General features: G+C 41.8%; 1 protein-coding gene across 1 annotated transcript in view; it reads right to left on the bottom strand.

Annotated features, from left to right (window-relative positions):
• Positions 1-25,027, bottom strand: part of RANBP10 (RAN binding protein 10) — a 72,577-nt gene that overhangs the window by 30,817 nt on the left and 16,733 nt on the right. Inside the window, exon 3 of the mRNA XM_057711663.1 lies at positions 16,980-17,032. Within this exon, the coding sequence (XP_057567646.1) occupies positions 16,980-17,032 (53 nt within the window). The remainder of the gene's footprint in view (positions 1-16,979; positions 17,033-25,027) is intronic.

The following is a 25,027-nucleotide window of genomic DNA, read 5'->3' as shown; positions in this document are numbered from 1 at the left end:
TAATTCAACTCCAGCTAACATACTAAACATACAGCACTGGAGAGAAAATGTAGTTTAGATTACACCTAACTCCACTCTGATACACAAACACCCGTAAAGGAACTTTAAATGTATAGATACTTTCTTCCTCAGGTAGGAAAAAAAAAATCTTTCTCAATAACAATATAAGCTAACATTTGTGTACCTCTTTTTTATATCAGGCACTATTATAAGCACTAAGCACTCAGTCCCCATAACCATCCCATATATGAGTTAGGTACTAGTATCACATCCATTTTATACATGGGGAAACTGAGACACAGAGCTGTTAAGTAACTTGCTCCACGTAACACAGCTGCCAGAATGCAAATACAAACAGTGTCTTGACTCCAGAGTCCATGTTCTTGGCCACTGAGCTACACTGCTCCAGATGCCTACCACAGCCCTAGGGGTCTGTTTCCTCACACGAGCAAAAGTGAGGCAGTAGTTGGTTCAACAACACTGAGCCCTGACATACAGAAAAGGGGAGAAAGACACTCCTCCTACAGAATGATGGTAGTGGCAGAGCCCCTATGCATAGTCACTGCCACAACAGGGCAGTACAGGGAGGCTGAGCTTCAAATGAAGGCTTCTAGCCCAAGGCAGGTTGCAGGCCAGGGCGACCTGACTCAACACTGGTTCCAGAACACACTTGGCTTACTGAAGCCATTTCTTTTTTTGATACTTTTTTTTTTTGGCACATGGGCTTAGTTGCTCCGCGGCATGTGGGATCTTCCTGGAGCTGGGATCGAACCCGTGACCTCTGCATTGGCAGGCGGATTCTTAACCACTGCGCCACCTAGGAAGCCCTCTGAAGCCATTTCATTGAGGCAAAGCACAGGGAAATGCATGAAAGGCCTGCTCCCACAGCCCAAGGGCATCTGTGCTCACTCTGGGAGAGCTCCTATAAAAAGATGTGGTCCAGTCCCAAGGAGTTCACAACCCAGCAAGGATACAGTTGGGTAAATGTGAAAGAATCACATGGGGCAGGGTGGCAAGTGTCATCAGAGATGTGATCGAGACTGAAGGGGTCAGGCAAGACTGCACACGGGGTCATAAGCAAGGAGGACACCTCCAGGGCAAGAAGGACATCTGCCAATGGGCAGAGCAGGAAATGTTTGCGGGATGTTTGGATGCTTGGGCTCGTGCACAGACATGCTTGTGTGCAGCGTGTGTGGAGGGCAGAGGTGGCAGAAAAGGCTGAGCAGGGCCCACAGTACCTGTGTCCTATGGACAGAGGGGTCAGAGGTCCAAAGCAGGCAAGGGACAGAGTGTACGAAGGGAATGGAGAGCAGAGGCCTGAGGTAAAGAGATTAATCAGGAGGCCATGGAAATAGCCCAATGGAGAAACTAAGGAGGCTGGAGGCCCAATGAAATAGAGACAGAGAAGGGGGCCGGATTAAAAGAGATGCTTGGGAAGTAGCAGATCCATGGGATGAGGGAAAGGGAGGACACGACCATCACTCTGAGGAGTCCCACTTATGGGCCAAGATGGACAGTGACTGTCAACAGAGACAGCGAACACATGAAGATCTGGTTTTTGCAGGAAGATAATCTCATTTGGGGGCAAGTGGGTTCACTGTCTACTGCACCTTAAGCAAAACACTGAGGTTTCTGGAGACATGATCTGCTCAAAGACAGAGTGGAGACAGAGGAGTGGGTTGTATACGCTTGCCTGGAGGGCCCTTTGGCAGCCCCTTAACTCACTTTCAGGGCCTGGCAAAGCACATTCAACCATTCATAGGCCACAGAGAGTCTGCTGGGTCCCTCAAGGAAAGTGAGAACTGCCTCTACACCTCCATACCCACATCGCCCAGCTACTTTAAGTTCTAATCAAGATCAAGACCCAAATGGGAATTCCCTGGCGGTCTAGTGGTTAGAACTTGGTGCTTTCACTGTGATGGCCCGGGTTTGATCCCTGATCTGGGAACTAAGGTCCCACAAGCCACCAAAACAAAACAACACAACAAAAAAAAAACACGATCCAAAAGAAACCAGAGAACAAGTAGCCCCCAGGCCCCAGGATAGAGAAGAAAAGGAGGGTGAGAGAGGAGTTATTCATTATAATCAAGAACCACTTACTTCAGAGAGAAATAGATGGAGCCTCTCTCTCAGGCCTGGTCACCATCTGGGCCTTTTTATTAATAAAAGCCTTCTTGAAACGAATTATCAGCAAAACTGGGAGCACACCACCAGTAGCTTGTGGTCTAATCACCCACTACTCTGAAGATGCCAAGCCTAGCTGAATTATCTCCCACAGGGCTCAATCCTGTCCTCTCCTCCCCATCTCTCTAGTCTAACATACTACTTTCATGATTTTCTGGACCACTGAGAGCCTCCTAACTGGCTTCCTTGAACCTGCCCCTGCCCTTCCCCCTTTGACCTGGGCAGATCACACTCCTCAGTGGTTCCTGGTAACATCCACCCACTGTCTCCCCAAACCAGTGCCAGCCATCAGACCCATAGCTGTTCACACTCTCCAACCCAAGCCCTTGGCTAGGCTCAAGACTCCAGGTGACATCATTTTCAAAATTCTTTTTACCGTCTGACAACAAATCTATAAAATCTATAGATACATAAATGAATAAGAAAAAAACAGATGTATAGAAAACTCTATGGTAGATCAGGAACAAACTCTGTACCTATGTATTCCATAAAACTTGATGTACTGGAGTATAAATCAACACTAAGAAAAATTTTTTAAAGGCAGGCTACATCATATTCATGACCACGATGGAATAAAGTCAGGCTCAGCCAATTAAACATATAATCAAATAGTGCCTAATTGTGTGAAAATTACACAGCAGTCTATTCTCTTGAATGAAACCTGGGTCAGGAAGAAAATGGAAGATAAAGAATGTAATAAACACTTTAGAGGACTAGATCCCACATGCATGCCACAACTGAGTTCACATGCCACAACTAAGAAGCCCGCATGGCACAATGAAGATCCCGTGTGCTGCTACTAAGACCTAGCACAGCCTAAATAAATAAAATATTTAAAAGAATGTAGTAAACACTTTAAAACGAAAAACTAAAACTAAAATAGCATATCAAAATCTATGAGTAGTAGTACTTAGAAAAAATGTCTGACAATAAACACCTATCTTTATTAGCAAGAAAATTAAAATATAATGACATACCCGTACCTAGAGTATAAGGGAAAATAAAGTAATAGACCAAAGGAAGGAAGGACAAAGAAAATAAAAGTAGAAGCAAAAATCCTCAATAAAATACTAGCAAAACGAATCCAGCAACATCCAAAAAGGATTATAATACAAAACCAATATACAAAAATCAGGAGACTTCCCTGGTGCCCAGTGGTTAAGACTCTGCACTCCCAATGCAGGGACCGTGGCTTTGATCCCTGGTCAGGGAACTAGATCCCACATGCCACAAATAAGGAGCACATGTGCCACAACTAAGACTCAGTGCAACCAATCAAATAAAAAAATAAAAATCAATTACATTTTATACACCTGCAATGAACAACCTAAAAATGAAATTAAGAAAACAATTCCATTCACAATAGCATCAAAAAAAATACTTAGGAATAAATTTGACAAAAGAAACACAGAACTTACACTCTGAAAACTACAAAATATTACTGACAGAAATTAAAGAAGATCTAAACAAATGTAAAAACATCCCATGTTCATGGATCAAAAGATCTAACGATGTTAAGACAGCAATACTTCCCAAACTGATACACAGATTCAATGCAATCCCCATCAAAATCTCAGCTGACTTCTTTATTGGAATTGACAAGCTGATTCTAAAATTCATATGGAATTGCAAGGGGCACAGAGTAGCCAGAATAATCCTGAAAAGAGGAAAAAAGTTGAAGGATGCATACTTTCCAATTTCAAAATTTACTTCAAGGTAACAGTAATCAAGACAGTGTAGTACAGGGACTTCCCTGGTCATCCAGTGGCTAAGACTCTGCACTCCCAATGCAGGGGACCCAGGTTCCATCCCTGGTCAGGGAACTAGACCCCACATGCTACAACTAAAGATCCCACCTGCCACAGTGAAGATCCCACATGCAGCAATGCAGATCTTGCACGCCACAACCAAGATCCCTTGCAGCCAAATAAATAAATAAATAAACAAATATTTTTTAAACAATTAATTCAAAATGGATCAAAAACCTAAACATAAGAGTAAAATGGGAATTTCCTGGCAGTCCAGTGGTTAGGACTCTGTGCTTCCACTGCAGGGGGCATAGGTTCAATTCCTAGTAGGGGAACTAAGATCCTGCATGCCATGTGGTGTGGCCAAAAAAAAAAAAAAAAGTAAAACTATGAAACTCTAAGAAGAAAACCTTGAATTTGGCAAAGGATTCTTAAATACGATACCAAAAGCATGAGCAACAAAGGAAACAGATAAATTGGACTTCATCGAAATTAAAAACTTTTGTGCTTCAAAGGACATCAAGAAAAGACAACCTGGGACTTCCCTGGCAGTCCAGTGGTTGAGAATCTGGGGTTCCAGGGCCAGATGGCTTCACAGGTGAATTCTATCAAACATTTAGAGAAGAGCTAACACCTATCCTTCTCAAACTCTTCCAAAATATAGCAGAAGGAGGAACACTCCCAAATTCATTCTATAAGGCCACCATCACCCTGACACCAAAACTAGACAAAGATGTCACACAAAAAAGAAAATTACAGGCCAATATCACTGATGAATATAGATGCAAAAATCCTCAACAAAATACTAGCTAACAGAATCCAACAGCACATTAAAAAGATCATACACCATGATCAACTGGGGTTTACCCCTGGAATGCAAGGATTCTTCAATATATGCAAATCAATCAATGTGATACATCATGTTAACAAACTGAAGGATAAAAACCATATGATCACCTCAATAGATGCAGAAAAAGCTTTTGACAAAATTCAACATCCATTTACAATAAAAACTCTCCAGAAAGTGGGCACAGAAGGAAATTACCTCAACGTAATATAAGCCATATATGACAAACTAACAGCCAACATCATTCTAAGTGGCGAAAAACTGAAAGCATTCCCTCTAAGAACAGGAGCAAGACTAGGGTGCTCACTCTCACCACTACTATTCAACATAGTTTTGGAAGTTTTAGCCACAGCAACCAGAGAAGAAAAAGAAATAAAAGGAATCCAAATTGGAAAAGAAGTAAAATTGTCATTCTTTGCAGATGACATGATATTATACATAGAAAACCCTAAAGAAGCTGCGAGAAAACTGCTAGCACTAATCGATGAATGTAATAAAGTAGCAGGATACAAAATTAATGCACAGAAATCTCTTGCATTCCTATACACTAACAACAAAAGATCAGAAAGAGAAATTAAGGAAACACTCCCATTCACCACTGCAACAAAAAGAACAAAATACTTAGGAATAAACCTGTCTAAGGAGGCAAAAGACCTGCATACAGAAAACTATAAGACACTGAAGAAAAAAATCAGAGACAATACAAACAGATGGAGGGACATACCACGTTCTTGGATTGGAAGAATCAACATTGTGAAAATCACTGTACTACCCAAAACAATTTACAGATTCAACGCAATTCCTATCAAATTACCAATGGCAATTTTCACAGAAGTAGAACAAGAAATTTTATGATTTGTGTGGAAACGCAAAAGACCCCGATTAGCCAAAGCAATCTTGAGAAGGAAAGATGGAGCTGGAGGAATCATGCTCCCTGACTTCAAACTATACTACAAGGCTACAGTGATCAAGACAGTATGGTACTGGCACAAAAACAGAAATACAGATCAATGGAACAGAATAGAGAGCCCAGAGATAAACCACACACATATGGGCACCTCATCGTGGACAAAGGAGGCAAGAATATACAATGGAGAAAAGATAGCCTCTTCAATAAGTGGTGCTGGGAAAACTGGACAGCTACATGTAAAAGAATGAAATCGGAACACTCCCTAACACCATACATGAAAATAAACTCAAAATAGATTAAAGAGCTAAACGCAAGGCCAGACACTATAAAACTCTTAGAGGAAAACATAGGCAGAACACTCTGACATAAATCAAAGCAAGATCCTTTGTGACCTACTTCCTAGAATAATGGAAATAAAAACAAAAATAAATAAATGGGACCTAACGAAACTTAAAAGCTTTTGCACAACAAAACAAGACAAGACAACCCTCAGAATGGGAGAAAATATTTGGCAATGAAGCAACTGACAAAGGATTAATCTCCAAAATATATAAGCAGCTGATGCAGCTCAATATCAAAAAAGCAAATAACCCAATCCAAAAATGGGTGGACGACCTAAATAGACATTTCTCCAAAGAAGACATACAGGTGGCCAACATGCACATGAAAAGATGCTCAGCATCCCTAATCATTAGAGAAATGCAAATCAAAGCCACTGTAAGGTATCACCTCACACCATCACCTCACACCAGTCAGAATGGCCATCATCACAAAAATCTAAAAACAATAAATGCTGGTGCAGAGAAAAGGGAACCCTCCTGCACTGTTGGTGGGAATGTATTTTGATACAGCCACTATAGAAAACAGTATAGGTTCCTTAAAAAACTAAAAATAGAACTACCACATGACCCAGCAATCCCACTGCTGGGCATATACCTTGAGAAAACCATAATCCAAAAAGAAACATGTATTGGTGTACCCCCAAAAAAATAATAATAAAAAAAAAAAGAAAAGAAACATGTACCGCAATGTTCACTGCAACGCTATTTACAATAGCCAGGACATGTAAGCAACCTAAATGCCCAGCAACAGATGAATGGATAACGAAGACGTGGCACATATATATAATGGAATATTACTCAGCCATAAAAAGGAATGAAATTGAGTTATTTGTAGTGAGGTGGATGGACCTAGAGTCTGTCACACAGAGCGAAGTAAGCTAGAAAGAGAAAAACAAATACCGTATGCTAATTCATATATATGGAATCTAAAAAAATGGTACTGATGAACCCAGTGACAGGGCAAGAATAAAGATGCAGATGTAGAGAATGGACTTGAGAACACGAGTTGGGGGTTGAAGGGGAAGCTGGAATGAAGTGAGAGAGTAGCACTGACATATACACACTACCAACTGTAAAATAGATAGCTAGTGGGAAGCTGCTGCATAACACAGGGAAATCAACTCGATGATTGGTGATGACTTAGAGGAGTAGGATAGGGAGGGTGGGAAGGAGTTGCGGGAGGGAGGGGATATGGGGACATATGTATAAATACAGCTGATTCACTTTGTTGTACAGCAGAAACTGGCACAACAGTGTAAAGCAATTATACTCCAATAAGGAGCTTTAAAAAAAAAAAAAGAATCTGGGCTTCCACTTGCAGGGCACACGGGTTCAATCCCTGGTCAGGAAACCAAGACCACATACCACATGGTGTGGCCAAAAAAAAAAATGAAAAGAAAAGACAACCACACACACACACATACACGCATACACACACACAATGGAATGCTACTCAACAAATGAATATATTTACAAAACAGAAACATATTCACAGACATAAGGAACTTATGGGGACTTCCTAGGTGGCGCAGTGGTTAAGAATCCGCCTGCCATTTGCAAGGCAGAAAAAGAGACACAGATGTAGAGAACAAACATATGGATACCAAGTGGGGAAAGCAGGGAGGGTTGGGGGGAATGAAATGGGAGACTGGGATACCAAATTGTACACTCTAAATATATGCATTTATTGTATGTTAATTGTATCTCAATAAAAGTTCTTAAAAAAAAAAAATCCACCTGCCAATGCAGGGGACCGGGGTTCGAGCCCTGCTCCAGGAAGATTCCACATGCCGCGGAACAACTAAGCCCGTGAACCACAACTACTGAGCCTGTGCTCTAGAGCCCATGAGCCACAACTATTGAGCCCATATGCCGCAACTACTGAAGCATACGCACCTAGAGCCCGTGCTCTGCAACAAGAGAAGCCATGGCAATGAGGAGCCTGCACAGCACAATGAAGAGTAGACCCTGCTCCTTGCAACTAGAGAAAGCCCTAGAGAAAGCCTGTGTGCAGCAGCAAAGACCCAACAAAGCCAATAAATAAATAAACAAATAAACTTATAAATAAGAAAAGAAAGAAAAGAACTTATGGTTACCAAAGGGGCGGGGGGGGGGGGCGGTAAGGGGAGGGATAAATTAGAACTTTGGGATTAGCAGATACAAATTACTATATATAGGGAGAAAAAAGATGGCGGCAAAGTAGAGGGACGTGGAATGCATCCCTCTCCACAGATGCATTGGGAATGCACCGAAGGACACAATAATTCCCACAGAGAACCAGCTGAACACCAGCAGACGACCTCGGACACCAGAAAGGACTGCAAGGATCCCGACATAACCGGTAGGGAGGCATCTACGAAGGCTCAAAGAGGGTGAAGTGGCGGAGCTGTGGCAGACGGGAGGGAGTGAGAAACATACGGAGGGTCCGCACCACAGCTCGGTGTTCCTGGACCCAGATGTCGATTCACAGCTGAACAGAGGGTCCGGGAGTGGGAGCGTGGGAACCGCAGAGCTGGTTCAGGGTGAGAAAAATTGTTGCCAGTAAGGTGACGGACCGAGAGGACAGAAGGGAAGAGGTCCGCGGCGAGGAGTGCCTGCCCCTGAGAGCTGCACGGCCACGATGGCAGCTGGATGCTGCGGGCTCACGGGCGGGGGGAGGAGCCGCGCGCGTAGCCTCTCTCTCTATCGCGCCTGCAGCGGGCACTGAAGAGACACCCTGTGGGCCACCTAAGGCGCTCAGGGATAACAAGTACCCTCAGGCACTCGGGCGGGGCTGGATTAAAACCCCTTGGAACTCCGGCAGCAGGGAGGCTGCCGAGAAAAACAAACAAAACAAAACAAAACAAAAACCGAGAAAGGCCCAACTCTGAGACTTTCTGTTTACACCTGAGCCACCGGCGTCCCTCTGCAACAGGCACCTCCAAGCCCGACTGAAACAACAGTGCGCCACCGCTCACTCACTCCCAGGGAAAGGAGCCACTATTGTACCCTCTCCCTCCCCACACTCCAACGCTTACAGACGAACAATAAAGGAAGCTCTGCTGGTCACAGAATAATGCAAAAAAACCCAAGGCGGCAGAAGGACACTTACAGCTGAGACTCTAAGGAAACAGAAATATTAGTATCAATCCTATTGAACTGGTCCATTCTGGGATCAGTTCTGGAATTTTTTTTTTCGTTTATTAATTACAATCTTAGTCCTAAGGGATCTACAAGTTTTATCACCTCATGTTTTTAATGCTATTTTTTATTCTATTTTTATTTTTTTGCCTTTTTATATACTTCTATTTCTAGCTAAGTTTTTGGTAGTACGGAAAATATATCTCTCATACTTTCCTTTCATCCCTATCTTTTATACATTTCTATTCCTTTCTTTTTATTTGCATATTTCCAATCACACTACGCTCTTCTGTTCCCCTTTCTTCCATCCATTCTTAGTTTATTTTATCTTAACATACTTATAAGCAACACTATCGATTTGACAAAGGAGGCAAGAATATACAATGGACAAAAGACAGCCTCTTCAATAAGTGGTGCTGGGAAAATTGGACAGTAACATGTAAAAGAATGAAATTAGAGCACTTCCTAACACCATACACAAAAATAAACTCCAAATGGATTAAAGACCTCAATGTAAGGCCAGACACTATAAAACTCCTAGAGGAAAACACAGGCAGAACACTCTATGACATACATCAAAGCAAGATCCTTTTTGATCCACCTCCTAGAATCATGGAAATAAAATCAAGAATAAACAAATGGGACCTCATGAAACTTAAAAGCTTTTGCACAGCGAAAGAAACCATAAACAAGACTAAAAGGCAACCCTCAGAATGGGAAAAAATAATTGCCTATGAAACAACAGACAAAGGATTAACCTCCAAAATATACAAGCAGCTCATGCAGCTTCATACCAAAAAAGCAAATAACCCAATCCACAAATGGGCAGAAGACCTAAATAGACATTTCTCCAAAGAAGACATACAGATGGCCAACAAACACATGAAAAGATGCTTAACATCACTCATCATCAGAGAAATGCAAGTCAAAGCCACAAGGAGGTATCACCTCACACCGATCAGAATGGCCATCATCACAAAATCTGGAAACAACAAATGTTAGAGAGGGTGTGGAGAAAAGGCAACTCTCCTGCACTGTTGGTGGGAATGTAAGTTGGTACAGCCACTATGGAAAACAATTTGGAGGTTCCTTAAAAAACTACAAATACAACTACCATATGATCCAGTCATCCCACTCCTGGGCATATACCCAAAGAAAACCATAATCCCAAAAGAAACATGTACCATAATGTTTATTGCAGCACTATTTACAATAGCCAGGACATGGAAGCAACCTAAATGCCCATCAACAGATGAATGGATAAAGAAGATGTGGCATATATATACAATGGAATATTACTCAGCTATAAAAAGGGATGAGATGAAGCTATATGTAATGAGGTGGATAGACCTAGAGTCTGTCATACAGAGTGAAGTAAGTCCGAAAGAGAAAGACAAATATTGTATGCTAACTCACATATATGGAATCTAAAAATGGTACTGATGAACTCACTGACAAGAACAAGGACGCAGATGCAGAGAATGGACTGGAGAACTCGAGGTTTGGGAGCGGGCGGGGGGTGACGGGGAAGCTGAGATGAAGCGAGAGAGTAACACAGACATATATATACTACCAACTGTAAAATAGTCAGTGGGAAGTTGTTGTATAACAAAGGGAGTCCAACTCGAGGATGGAAGATGCCTTAGAGGACTGGGGCGGGGAGGGTGGGGGGGACTCGAGGTGGGGGGAGTCAAGGAAGGGAGGGAATACGGGGATATGTGTATAAAAACAGATGATTGAACCTGGTGTACCCCCCAAAAAATAAAAATAAAATAAAAAAAAACAGATAATTGAACTTGATGTACCCCCCCAAAAAATAATAAATAAATAAATAAAATTAAAAAAAACAAATTACTATATATAAAATAAACAATTACTATATATAAAATAAACAACAAGGTCCTACTGTATAGCCCAGAATATTCAATATCCTGTAATAAACCACAATAGAAAAGAATATGAAAAAGAAAAAAAGAATAAAAAAAAGACAACCTAAAGAACAGGGGAAAGGATCTGCAAATCATATAACTGACAAGAAACCTGTATTCTAAACATATAAAGAAGTCTTACAACTCAGTAATAAAAAGAAAAATAACCCAATTTAAAAATAGGCAAACCATGCAGTGGGGCCAAAAAAAGGGCAAAGGTATTAATAGATATTTCTCCAAAGAAGATAGACAAATGGTCAATAAGCACATGAAAAGAGGCTTGACATTATTAGTCATCAGGGAAATGAAATGAACAGCACAGTGACATACCACTTCACACCCAGTAGGATGTCTATAATCAAAAAGTCAGATAATAACAAGTGTTGGCAACGATATGGAGAAATCAACCCTCATACACTGCTAGTGGGAACGTAAAATGAGGCAGCCACTATGCAAAACAGTCCGGAGTTCCTCAAATGACTAAACAGTTTTACCACATGACCCAGCATTTCTACTCCTATAGTCAAGAGAAATGAAAACACGTTTACACAAAAACTTGTACACAAGTGTTTATAGAAGCATCAATCATAACAGCTAAAAAGTGGAAACTATCCAAATGATGATCAACAGGTGCATGGATAAGCAAAATGGGATATACCCATCCAACAGAACATTATTCTTCCCTAAGAAGGAATGGAGCTCTGAAGCACAGCACAGCGCAGATGAACCTCAGGAACATTATGCTAGTTGAAAGAAGCCAGTCACAAAAGGCCACACAGTATATGATTCTATTGACATAAAATCTCCAGAATAGGAAAATTCATGGAGACAGAAAGTAGATTAGTAGTTTCCAGGGGCTAGAAGGAGGAAAGGTCTGGGAACGACTGTTAATGGGTGTGGAACTTTTCTCCGGGATGATGAAAATAATCTGAAATTAGATATTAGTGATGGTAGCACAGCTGTGTAACTACACTAAAACCACTGAACTGTACACGTTAAAGGAGTGAATTTTATGGTGTGTTAATTATAGCTCGATTAAAAAAAAAAAGTATGAAAGGAACTTTCCTGGTGGTCCAGGAGTAAGACTCCATACTCCCAATGCAGGGGGCCTCGGTTCAATTCCTGGCCAGGGAAACAAGATCCCACATGCATGCTGCAACTGAGAGTCTGTGTGCTATGACTAAGAAGTCTGCATGCTGCAACGAAGATCCCATGTGCCTCTCAACTCAGACCCAGCACAGCCAAAAAATAAAAAATAAACAAACAAATAAATAAATTTTCAAAAAATACATATGAAAGCAACAGATGGATAATAGTGATTATTCTTTTTTTAAATAATTAACAAAATGGATTCAATTAATCTAAAAGATCACAAAGATGTTTTTAGGTTTTGAAAATATTAATCAAAGTCATTTTCCTATACATTAAGAGAACCAGATGGCCAAAGCAGAATATACTAAAAGCAACGCTATAAGAAACAAGCTGCTACTTGAACAAGCTAATGAGAGGAAGAGGACATCAAAAAATGTCCTACCCAAAAGACCAACTGGCCCTGACGCATTCACTGATAAATTATTATAAATTTGCAAATAGAAAATAATCCACATATCCAGCAAAGAAAATAAGGAGCCCCTCCCAATGATCTAACAGGATTTTTCTCAAATAAATCAGATATACTGATTGCCTCAATGTACACCCACAAGGCATTACACATTTAACTGTCCACTTCTAATGAAATGCTTCCAGTTAAATATTTTAGGACAAGTAAAGGGAGTCTTTTTATTAAACCATAATCTACCATCACCTGAAGTTCCCTGACATGCCTGAGCTCTTACACTTCTTGCCTTTGCTCAAAACACTCCTGCAACTCAGCCATAAAAGAGAACAAAATAATGCCATCTGCAGCAACATGCATGAACCTAGAGATGGTCATATTGAGTGAAATAAGTCAGATACAGAAAGACGAATATATGATATCACTTATATGTGGAATCTAAAAAAAAGGGGGGGTACAAATGAACTTATTTACAAAACAGAAGTAGAGTTACAAATACAGAAAACAAACTTATGGTTACCAGGGGATGGGGGCAGGCGGGGGGGGATAAATTGGGAGACTGGAACTGGCATATACACACTACTATATACAACATAGACAACGAATAAGAACCTGCTGTATAACACAGGGAACTCAATACTCTGTAATGACCCATATGGGAAAAGAATCTTAAAAAAAAAAGAGTGGATATATGTACATGTATAACCGGTTCCTTTGCTGTACACCTGAAACTAACACAACATTGTAAATCAACTATACTCCAATAAAAATTTAAAAAAAAAGAAAAGATAAGAAAAGTAAAACCACTCCTGTAGCCCCCACTGCTTACATATACAGAAGTCCAGGCCCCTTGCCATAGTACACAAGACTCTTCCCTCAACTGGCTCATCCTGACTGTTCCCAAGAAGCCATCTCATCACCGTAGACAACTTATGGATACACTCGCAGGCCCTATAGTACCACTGCCCAAAACCATCTGGCAAACCCCTATTTGCCCCTAAATGCCAGGCTGAAACACCACTCCACAGTGTTGTGGTGCAATAACCACCCCTGTGGCTACCCTCCACTAAATACACCTCTATCTATCAAGGAGACACATCAACGCTCAAACATCTCATCTGGAGTTAACACCAAAGTCTCAAATTCTAGACACAGATAAGGCCACTATCATCACTCCCCTCCCACCAACCATACATCCAAACAGTCCAAATAGCTTTCATCTCAACCAATGGCCTCTTAGAAATCAGAAGCAACTGGCAGAAAGGCTTTAGCTGTTACCATCCTCCATCTCTCACCTCACCACCAAAATACATGCAAGTAGTTTCAGGTTTAACTGTTTATGAATGATACTTTTGGTTTTGGAGAATGTTATGCTCATTACACATACACACGCGTGCACACACACACATACAAAGTGACCCAAGAAAATGGAAAGCAGCAAAGGGGATTCTGATCTTCCAAATCCAGCACTAGAATAAACAGTGGCAGGCCCCCCATCATTCCTGAGAGGGGTGTCTCCCCTCTATCCCTACATCTGTCCTGTGCTAGGTCTGCCCAGCCACTCAGCCAGCCCTGCATTCAGGAAAGCCAGAGGCATCCATCATTCCTGGAAGAACCCCTATCTAGATGCAACCTGATTCCTACTTTCCACCTTAAGGAATAATCAGGGAGATGATCAGATATGGCAGGAAGGAAAACCCTCAGGAGCTGACAGGCAGAGTGAAAATGAAGACAGGTGCAATATCCACAGAACACTGAGGCAGGCTCCTTTCTCTTGCCAAAAGAAAGATGCACCAGTGAGGATGTAAAAGAGGTGGTAGCTCTCCTGATGTGTTAGTGTGGGAACTAACACCTTATCCACTGTCCCCAGGCCCCTCTCCCTACCGGGCCACTCCCCGTGCCCAGGCAGGGTCTGACTTCACAACAATGTTACATTAGCAATGTCAAAGCACATGACCCACGGCTGACCTCTACGCAGCCCAGAGGGGTCAAAAGATGCATCTTATGAACAAAGCAAACAGACTAAGTCAGCTCCACATGGCTCCACCTCAACCTGTTTCAGGTCAGTTCAGGCAGACCTCCAACCCCTCCTACCCCATCTGCTTCACACCATGGATCCCAAACCCAATGGCCATGCAAAAACAGTTCTTATTAAAGAAGGATGAGTCCGTGGAACTCAGAATACCATGCTTTAGCACATGGTAAAAGACTGCATTCCAAGACCAGCTAAAAGACAGGCATGAGGGTTTCTTAATGCAGGGGCATTTGCTTCTGGTTATTTTAATATTATTTATATTTTTAAAACAGATAGTATATTCACAAGAAAGAAAATCTGAAAGCTTCAAAAGTGAACATTTTTCTTCCCAGTCCTATCCCCAGCCACCCTCCCAAGGGAGAGCCAATATTACAAGTTTTTCTTCAGCTTTCCAAAGATATTCTTTGTGTATACAAGCAGATACAGATATGTTCATTCCCTCTTTTTTTTTAAAAACATTTGGTAGCATAATATACATCGTTCTATGCCTTGTATTTTTCCCTTAACAATACATCCCAGAGATTACTCCAAAACAGTACCTGAAGAGCCTCCTCATTCTTTTCATGGCTGCAGAGTATTCCTTTTCACAGATGAATAAAAATTCATTTAACCAACGCTCAGAGTTGCTTAAAGTGCCACCCAACAACAAATTATAGTGGTTACTTTTGTATAATGAACTTATAAAAGCCTTTTTTCTCTGCCACCAAAGCCATGGTAAAGTTCAAAGAGCACATTTAGTGCAAGAAAAAGATTTAAGAATCAGTTTACCTTGGGGCTTCCTAGGTGGTGCAGTGGTTGAGAATCCGCCTGCCAATGCAGGGGACACGGGTTCAATCCCTGCTCCAGGAAGATCCCACATGCCACGGAGCAACTAAGCCCGTGCACCACAACTACTGAGCCTGCGCTTTAGAGCCCATGAACCACAACTATTGAGCCCATGTGCTGCAACTACTGAAGTCCACGCGCCTAGGCCTGTGCTCCACAACAAGAGAAGCCACGGCAATGAGGAGCCCACGCACCACAACAAAGAGTAGCCCCCACTCACCACAACTAAAGAAAGCCTGTGCACAGCAAAAAAGAGACTCAACACAGCCAATAAAATAAATTAATTAATTAAATTTAAAAAAAGACTTGTGCATTTCAAAAAAAAAAAAAGAATTAGTTTACCTTTGACAGGAAATTATTTTTCTAATATCCCTGTTTACAAACAGGCAGAGCTATGAACACTGTAGATACATCTATTCAGCCAAGGCCAAGGCTTGAATAACAAAGATCACAGCTGCATGCTACACAAAGAGGCCAAACATGCCACACACATTCTGATTAATAACTAAAGACCAGGTTTTGCTCAGATCAGAGCCAAATTTTTTTAAAAGTCAGATTCTTGACAATTAGTTGAATCCTGAGCAGGTCTAGATTTCAAGTACTTGAAATTAGTCAACTGGGTAAAAACCTGATATTAAACATAGATTGGAAAAGACATAAGGTTTAAGTGCTACTTCCACTGTGGAAAAGCCAGCTGCCTTCTCTGTGTTAGAGGCACGAAAAGTAGAGAGGGCCCAGGCAAAAATAGAGGGACTTTGCCTGCCTCTGTGACAGTGTCAGGGCAGCTTGCACCATATCACTTATGCCACTCAAGGGACAAATGGACTTAGGACCATCTTCTAGAACCCATCAGCTTCTGGTAGAGGCTTTTGGCCCCTCAACTGTGCCTAGCCCAGGACTGGGCATGAGCTGCTGGGCAGAAAACAGCTGAAGAGGTGTCTGGGTGGTAAGAGGAGGCCCACCTGCAGGGCCCAGAGCTTTCCACAAATCTGAGGTTGCTGACTGTAAACCTAAGTCTCACACACATCCTCCTAATAATAAATTAAGAAACTGCCTCAACTGTCTTCCACATGGCAGGTCACCTAAAAGACTTTGGTCATTAACATGGTAAAGTATAAAAGGAACCAAGGTTGATAGCAGCCTTCCTCTCCATATATGCCAGAGTCCCAGGGTGGTCAAGCAAAAGCCAATGGCAGTGAGGGCTACTGAGGCGTATCCCCACTGGGAGCAAGATCAGGTTACTTGGTTTTGACCATAAACAGTTCAAATTCCATGAAAGACTATCACTTGCCAATTAATTTGGGAATGGAAGCCCTCACCATCCTGACCCAATGGCCACCTTTCAGGATCCTCCATCCAATGGCTTGGCTTGGCGAGTAAGCAGTCAGTAAACAAAGTCCTCCCCAGCCTGCTGGCTGCCGCCATGACTCTCATCACAGAATGGATTGAGAGAGCAGAACAAATGTTCTCTTAGCCAATGACTCACCAGGAAGTCTGTTCATGTTGACGCCTTGAGCTGAGAGTCCTATTCCCATGTACCTTTGAAAAAGCACACATACAGAAATTCTGGTTAGCAAATGACTACGCACCTCCCTTCTCAAATATTTCTTGGTAAAAGACAGAAAAACAGGAAAAGCAATGAATGTAGAGACTTTTTTTTTTAAAGAACTTTTATTGAGATACAGTTAACAGGCAATAAACTGCATATATTTAGAGTGTATTATTTGGTATCCCAATCTCCCAATTCATTCCCCTCTAACCCTCCCCGCTTTCCCCACTTGGTGTCCATGTTTGTTCTCTACATCTGTGTCTCTATTTCTGCCTTGCAAACCGGTTGATTTGTACCATTTTTCTATATTCCTCATTATGTGTTCATATACAATATTTGTTTTTCTCTTTCTGATTCACTTCACTCTCTATGACAGTCTCTAGGTCCAACCATGTGTAGAGACCCTTTTAACACACTGGTGGTTCTTGGAGGAACTTTACATTTTGATTTTCTAATGGAAATCTCTCAATGCCTTAAGCAGCTGGAGAAACAGGAGGTAGTGTCTGTAACCAGGAACCACTGGCTTTAGTTTCAGGGGAAAATTTCCTGGAGTCATTGCTTCCAGTTCCTTGGTTTCTGGCTTCAGCTATGGTGGTGGAATCTATTCCCAGGAAGTGCCTAAAGTAATGAGTTCAATGCTAGGTAGTGCTTGGCATAATAACGTAAGATCAAGCCCACAGTGACAAACCACTCTTCAGCAAGCACCAAGACATGCAAAAAGTACAGCCAGCTGGATCCATATAGGATCGTAAGGACCCGTCACACAGGGCTTCCTCTCTGGGAGTCTTCAAATTCACTACCCTTGCCCCATACATTCACCACTGGCCTCCCCAATCATCCAAAGCTGAAGGTGGTGGTATGTAAGGCCCCGGAGACCTACCCCGTACTCCTCCCACCCAGGTACCTAAATAACTTAGGCAGCTACAGCCAGGTGGAACCCATGCTGGGCAACTCACCAGAGGGCAGGTCAGAAAAGGAAATGAACAGGGTTTTTTAGTCTAAATATTTGTAATGCACAAAGAAACAGTGAGGTACTGCCCCAAGAACTTAGAAATAAGAGAAACAAGTCACCACCACCTAAGTGTAAAATAGTAGAAACCCACACATGATGGCTGAATTAACCGCATATGAGCATCAAGAGGTAGTTGAGAAGCTACCAATACTGAAAACACCAGCCAAAAAGGCTAAGGTATAACTTTATGGCTGCATAACAATGTGAATGAACTTAATGCCACTGGACTGTTCACTTAAAAATAGTCAAAATGGTCAAATTTATGTGATGCGTACTTTACCACAATAAAAAATGTTTTTTTTAAAGCAATTACATGGGTTGCCTTATTTTGACAATTTCCAAGTAGCTTACATTTACATTCCAGTTGTTTCCTGCTGTGATTCTGCAAGAAACCATTTCATATACCTTTCCCCATCTTGGATCATTCTTTTCCTCTCCTAGCATGTTCTGTGCACCATATGTACCTGTTTCCTAACACTACCAGAGTCTCCATAACGTGGTGCTCCTGAACCTGCAAGCCTTCCACCTGCAGTAAATGCCCCTTTGCCCTTCTCTGGCTGGCTGCACCACTGGGTGTTGGAGGAGCAGGGAGGAAGGCTCTGACTCACTCATTTTCCCCTGAAACCAGCTACCCACAGGACCCACCAATCAATACATGGCCCTAATAACTGGCCTGCAGGGATTAGGGAAGAGGGGAGGAAAGGGAAAGGAACGGCATTTCAAAGAATGACTCCCATGGTTCAAAGGATTCAGAACTCTCAAACTGCCTGCTACCTCCTGCCAGAGGGGGACCTTCAAGGACCATCAGGAGCAGAAGCTGTGTAAGCCTGCTGGCAGGATTCCCATTAGACTAAAACCTGCACATTTTCCCAGAAAAACAGCAGTCCAAATAATCAGCTTCCTTACTTTACATGGAAGACGCTGCCAAAAGTTGGTCTCCATTCCCTTTATGCCACGGCTGACCAAGCAGCAAATGACCCCCAACAGCCCTGCAGTCATCAATCAACATATTCAAGTGCAACACAGCCAGGAGTTTTCCTGACTTGGATGCCAGGCCACTTATCCTGCCCTGTTTAGAGGGGCCTGGCCTCTGCCCAACACCACATGTGATCCCATCCCTGGCATGCAGGTTTCCTGACACTAAGATGAGGGCTTGTGTTTGAAGAACATGTGCTTTCTGGGTGACCCCCAACTGCTTAAGGCTACTGCAAATAGGGGAGGTCAAGGGTCATCCAGGAAGAGTAAGTTTGGCCACCAGCAACAGAGCTTTGGTTCCACAGCTTCCCATGGGAATAGGGAACTACTAAGGCACATGCATGCAAACACAAGTTGCTTAGGTCTCCCCAAAGGGGAAGCCTTTTCCACCTCCAGCAGCTAGCCCTCAACACCTTCCTATAGACTCTGCCCCACAGGTGGGACAGTGTTTACCAGTGGATGGCCTGGGAGCCTCTGTATAAACCCCAGGATGAACTTGAGAATCTGAGCAGATAAGCTAAGGGTAGAGCACCCAGAGGAGACCAATACCCAGACTTGGATGTCATGCCCTGTGAGTGTCAATGACACAGGAAGCAGCCCCACAGGAGCCTAAGTTGCATGTTCATATGAGGTCAAGCTAAGTCAGTGTTCTAAGGGAATAAATCCCAACTTTTCAAATACTGGGTGATATTAAGTCTTTTCCAAAAGTATGACGTTCTAAAATTACAAAAAGATGCAGCCTTCCAACAAGTCTTCATACACTTGAAAACTGTTAACCAACCAGTCTAAGATCAGCAAAGAGGGAGAAAAAAACTATATGGACACTATGAATATACTAAAAACAACACTGAATTCTACACTGTGAATGAATTGTACAGTGTATTAAATTACTTCTCAAAAACACTCAACAAAGTAGGCATAAAAGGAAACTATCTCAACACAATAAAAGGCCTTATATGAGAAACCCACAACTAACATCATATCCAATGGTGAAAGACTGAAAACTTTTCCTCTAAGAGCAGACACCGGACAAAGATGCCTGCTTTTGCCACCTGTATTCAACAGAGTATCAGAAGTTCTAGCCAAAGCAAGTAGACAAGAAAAAGAAATAAAAGGTATCCAAATTGGAAAGGAATAGGTAAAACTATCTCTGTTCACAGATGACATGATCCTATATGTGGAAATCCTATATTCCATAAAAAAAAAACTATTAGTACTAACAAACAAACTCAGCAAAGTCACAAGATACAAAATTAACACACAAAAAGTAGTTATGTTTCAACATACTAACACTGAACAATCGAAAAAGGAAATCAATAAAATAATTCCATTTACAATAGCATCAAAAAGAATAAAATACTTAGGAATTAACTTTACCAAGAAGGCAAAAAACTTGTAAACTAAAAATTCTAAAATGTTGCTGAAATTTTAAAAGACACAAATAGGAAATTCCCTGAAAATCCAGTGGTTAGGACATGGGGCTTTCACAGATGGGGTCTGGGATTTGATCTCTGGTCAGGGAACTAAGATCCCACAAGCCATGCGCCATGGCTAAAAAACAAACAAACAAACAAGGGACTTCCCTGGTGATCTGGTGGCTAAGACTCCATGCTCCCAATGCAGAGGGTCCAGGTTCAATTCCTGGTCAGGGAACTAGATCCCACATGCTGCAACTAAGACCCAGCAAGTGAAATTAATTAATTAATTAATTAATAGACACAAATAAATGGAAAGATATCTGCATTCATGGACTGGAAGACAATATTATTAAAATGTCAATACTATCCAAAGCAATATACAGAATCAATGCCATCCATTTGGGAAAAGAAAAGTTAGAATCATACTTCCTCATTTCAAAACTTACCAAAAAACTACAATAATCAAAACAGTGTTGGTACTGGCATAAAGACAGACATATAAACCAGTGTAACAAAATAAAGAACCCAGAAACAACCCTCCTATATGGGGGTCAATTGATTTCAATAAAGATGTCAAGACCATCTGATTGGAAAGTGATAGCCTTTTCAACAAATGGGACATCTGGATATCCAAATGGATATACAACTGGTGCTGGGACAACTGGATATCCACATTCAAAAGAATGAAGTTGGACCCTTACCATACACCATATGCAAATACACCATATGCAAAATTAACTCGGAATTTTGCAAATGGTGCAAAACCTAAAACTATAAAACTCTTTGAAGAAAACATAGGAGAAAAGCTTTGTAACATTGGAATTGACAATGATTTCTTGGATTCTTTGGATACAGGCAACAAAAGAAAAAATAAATTGGACTACATCTAACGTTTGTACATCAAAGGACTCTGTCAACACAGTGAAAAGCAACCAAAGAAATGGGAAAAAATATCTGCAAGTCATATATCTGATAAGGGTTTAATATCCAGGATATACAAAGAATTCTTACAAGTCAACAACGAAAAAACAAGCAACTCTATTAAAAATAGGCAAAGGACTTGAATAAACAAGAGATACAAATGGCCAATCAGCACATGAAAAGATGCTCAACATTACTAATTATTAGGAAATATACATCAAAACCACAATGAGATATCATTTCACATGCTTTAGTATGGCTATTATCGAAAAACCAGGAAATAACAAGTATTAGTGAGGATGCAGAGAAATTGAAATCCATGTGTATAAATGGTGCCGCCACTGTGGAAAACAGTATGGCAGTTAATCATATGGTAATTCTAAGTTTAAAAAATTAAACTATGTCTTAAAAATATTTAATTTTTAAAACTTAGAATTACCATATGATCCAACAATTCCACTTTTGGGCATACACTCAAAAGAATTGAAAGCAGAACTCAGATATTTGGACACTCATATTCACAGTGGCTTTAATTCACAATTAGCCAAAGGTATGTTAAAAAGAAATAACAAGACCAAAATGGAGTCATCTGCCCCTAGGCCAGCAAACCAAGACTTAACTGCACATCAATTACATCTCAATTTTAAAAAAAAATTTAAAAAAACAACTTAATTGCAGTTTGAACCTCTCTCAGGAACACCACCTTTAAACAATCAATCTGAAATTTCCTGATTAGCACTAGCGAGGTGATCTGCATGATAAAACCCTGCCATTCCCTTCCTGCAAAAGATGTCCTTGCCTAAAACAATCCTTTCTTTTCTTTTGCTAATAACTCCTTGCCCCACCCTCCCTCTGCCTGTAAAAACTTCTCAGTTTGTACAACCCCTTGGAAGGAGTATCTCTTTACTTGCTAGATGGGATGCTGCCCAATTCATGAACCGTTGAATAAAGCCAATTAGATCTTCAAATTTACTCAGTTGAATTTTTGTTTTTTAACTGGTAGAAAGTGTCTATTGATGAGTGGATAAACAGCATATGGTATATACACATGATGGAATATTACACAGCCTTAAAAAGTAAAGAAATTCAGACATATGCTACAACATGGATGAACCTTGAGGACATTATGCTCAATGAAATAAGTCAATCACAAAAAGACAAATACTGTATGATTCCATTTATATGAGATATCTAGTGTAGTCAAATTCATAAAGACAGAAAGAATGGTGGTTACTAGGGTCTAGGGGAAGGCGAGAATAGGGAGTTATTGTTTCATGGGTATAGAGTTTCAGTTTGGCAAGATGAAAAAAGTTCTGGAGACCAATGATGCTGATGGCTGTACAACAATGTTAATGTACTTAAGGCCACTGAACTGTACACTTAAAAATGATTAAAATGGTAAATTTGATGTTATGTATCAATATATTTTACGACACTTAAATGAACACATATCAAAACAACCGTTTCAAAAAAAAACACAAAAGTTTCAAGCCCACTAACACTAATTATAGTATTTGTTATTACATAAAATCTTTTCCTCTCTTCAAGCTTGGTAATTTAGGGTCCAAGGAGATCATCCCTTTACCTGCCTTTTCTAAGGTGTCATCTCTGGCCAAAAGCCCAGCACGTGAACATGAGTTTATTCAGTTCTGATATCCCCCAAAGATCAATCCCTCAACTCAAACATACAAGCACAAGAGACGGAGCCTAAGTGTGCAGGCTCCAACCCTATGTCTTATGCCACAGTGGGGAGAACGGATGCTATGTCTGCTGCCCACCTCAGGTTGCAGGGGCTATAGGCTGGAGCCCCTAGCCCTCAGAGGAAAAGCAAGAGTCACTGCAGTGCTGGGCACATAAGGGACATTCAACAAACCCCTAGGGTTCATCCATTCACGGGCTGGTGAAGAACTTTATCACCAAAGTCACAGGCTCTCTCCCAGCTATATTTCAATGGGAACCTCAGCTTCTAGCTGGTATGAGGTCATGACAGAGCTATGTGACAGATAAGTGAGCTGTGAACTCAGCCACAACACTCCAGTACCATTTCTCCCCTCTTGCTGACATTGGACTTCAACACTATGAAATTAAATGACTTAGAACCACAGAGCTAGTGACATAACAGGCACAGGGGAAGTTCACTTCTCCATCCACTCACAAAAATCTAAGCCTGAGGTTTCCTCTCAATCACCAATGAGTAACATGTGTAGTGCTTTGCCAGGTCCTGGACTGATGTGGTCCCAGCTCTCCAAGAGGCTGCCAAGAATTAGGCAAAACAATAAGGAAAAGGCATAATGAAAACCCCAAACCCAATCTAAGAAGCAGGAAGAATGACGTTAAGAAGCCACCCTGACACTGCCTCTCCTCTGTTTATCTCTGGTGGCACTTGAAAATGAATGGGTTGTTTGCTGCTGTTGGGTCCTCGCTAAAGTTGAGTAACTCAGTAAAAACAGGTGTGATAAATGTCTCTTCAAAGAGGCCTCTGTAGACACCCATTCCACAAAGATCTTCTGTGCCTAGTACAGGACTGGGGACATAAGGGTGGATTCCCTGCCCTCGAACAGTTTCCGATGCCAAGTCAGGGGCCGGCCAGGGAATCAGGGTGCACTGAGTGGGGGGTCCCAGACGAAGCAAAGCCTGAGCCAAGACCTAGTAAAGGAGACGAGGGGAGGAAAAAAAAAAAAAAAAAGCGTGTTCCACACAGAAGCAACAGAATGTGCTGAAGCACAGAGGCAAGAAAGCAGCCCCACGGTCAAGGAACTGAGAGGAGTTCAGCGTGGCTGGGTCACAGCTTGGGCAGACCTAAAAAGAGCCAAAGCTGGAGCCGGAAACGAGCTATTCACACACAGACTGCAGGCTAGCTTAAGGAGTCTGAACTTCAGGGGAGGTCAATGGGAAGCTACTGAAAGGGTTTAAAAAGGGCGCAGCTGATCAAACATCTGATATTTGAAAAATGGATTGAAGAGGCAAAACTAGAGACTACCACAATCATCCCAGTGGAAGATGACAAGGCTGGACAAGGACAGAAGCAGTGGGGACAGCAAGACGTAGAGAGAGCCAAGTGTTCTTTAGAACACAGTGAACTTACTGGTGGGGGAGGAGCTGCCCAGGACACATCCCAGCACAACTAGTCACCAAAGAAAGAGCAATTCTGAGACCTACTTGGAAACTTTGGAGCCTAAGTGCCTGTCAGTAGCAGCCTTGCTCCAGCTCTGCTCCAGGCCTTTACACTGTGCACAAACAGCTGAACAGGAAACAAATCTGCATCAGAACAAATATATCAGACAAACCCAGATGCAAACCACCTCTGCCACTGAGTTCACAATGTGCCTAAGGGCACATCACTTGGTCTGTCAGAGCCTTCTTCCTCAGCTATCACCGTAAATCCAGAGAGCCCTCAGGGCAGCCGCTGAAATGAATGGACAACCCCACTGTCCTCTAGTTCATGCACTGGAGGCTCTTCTAGTATTGCAATCTGGTAAAGGAAAGCAGGCCATCTTCAAAGACCTGGGTCTTGGGACATCTAAAACCAAATGCCTGTTTACATGGGACTGCCAAGGATAAAGGAGGTGAGCATTTGCTTCCTTCTTGGTAAAGGGTCAGGCAATGCTAGGAACACTAACAGACACAGGATGCCACGGTCCCCTAGGAGGGATGCAACA

The sequence above is a fragment of the Hippopotamus amphibius genome, chromosome 16, assembly GCF_030028045.1.
Source record: "Hippopotamus amphibius kiboko isolate mHipAmp2 chromosome 16, mHipAmp2.hap2, whole genome shotgun sequence".
In the NCBI taxonomy this organism is placed as follows: domain Eukaryota; kingdom Metazoa; phylum Chordata; class Mammalia; order Artiodactyla; family Hippopotamidae; genus Hippopotamus; species Hippopotamus amphibius.
Note: the sequence above shows the minus strand (reverse complement) of the source record. Positions and strands in the feature narration are given on the sequence as shown.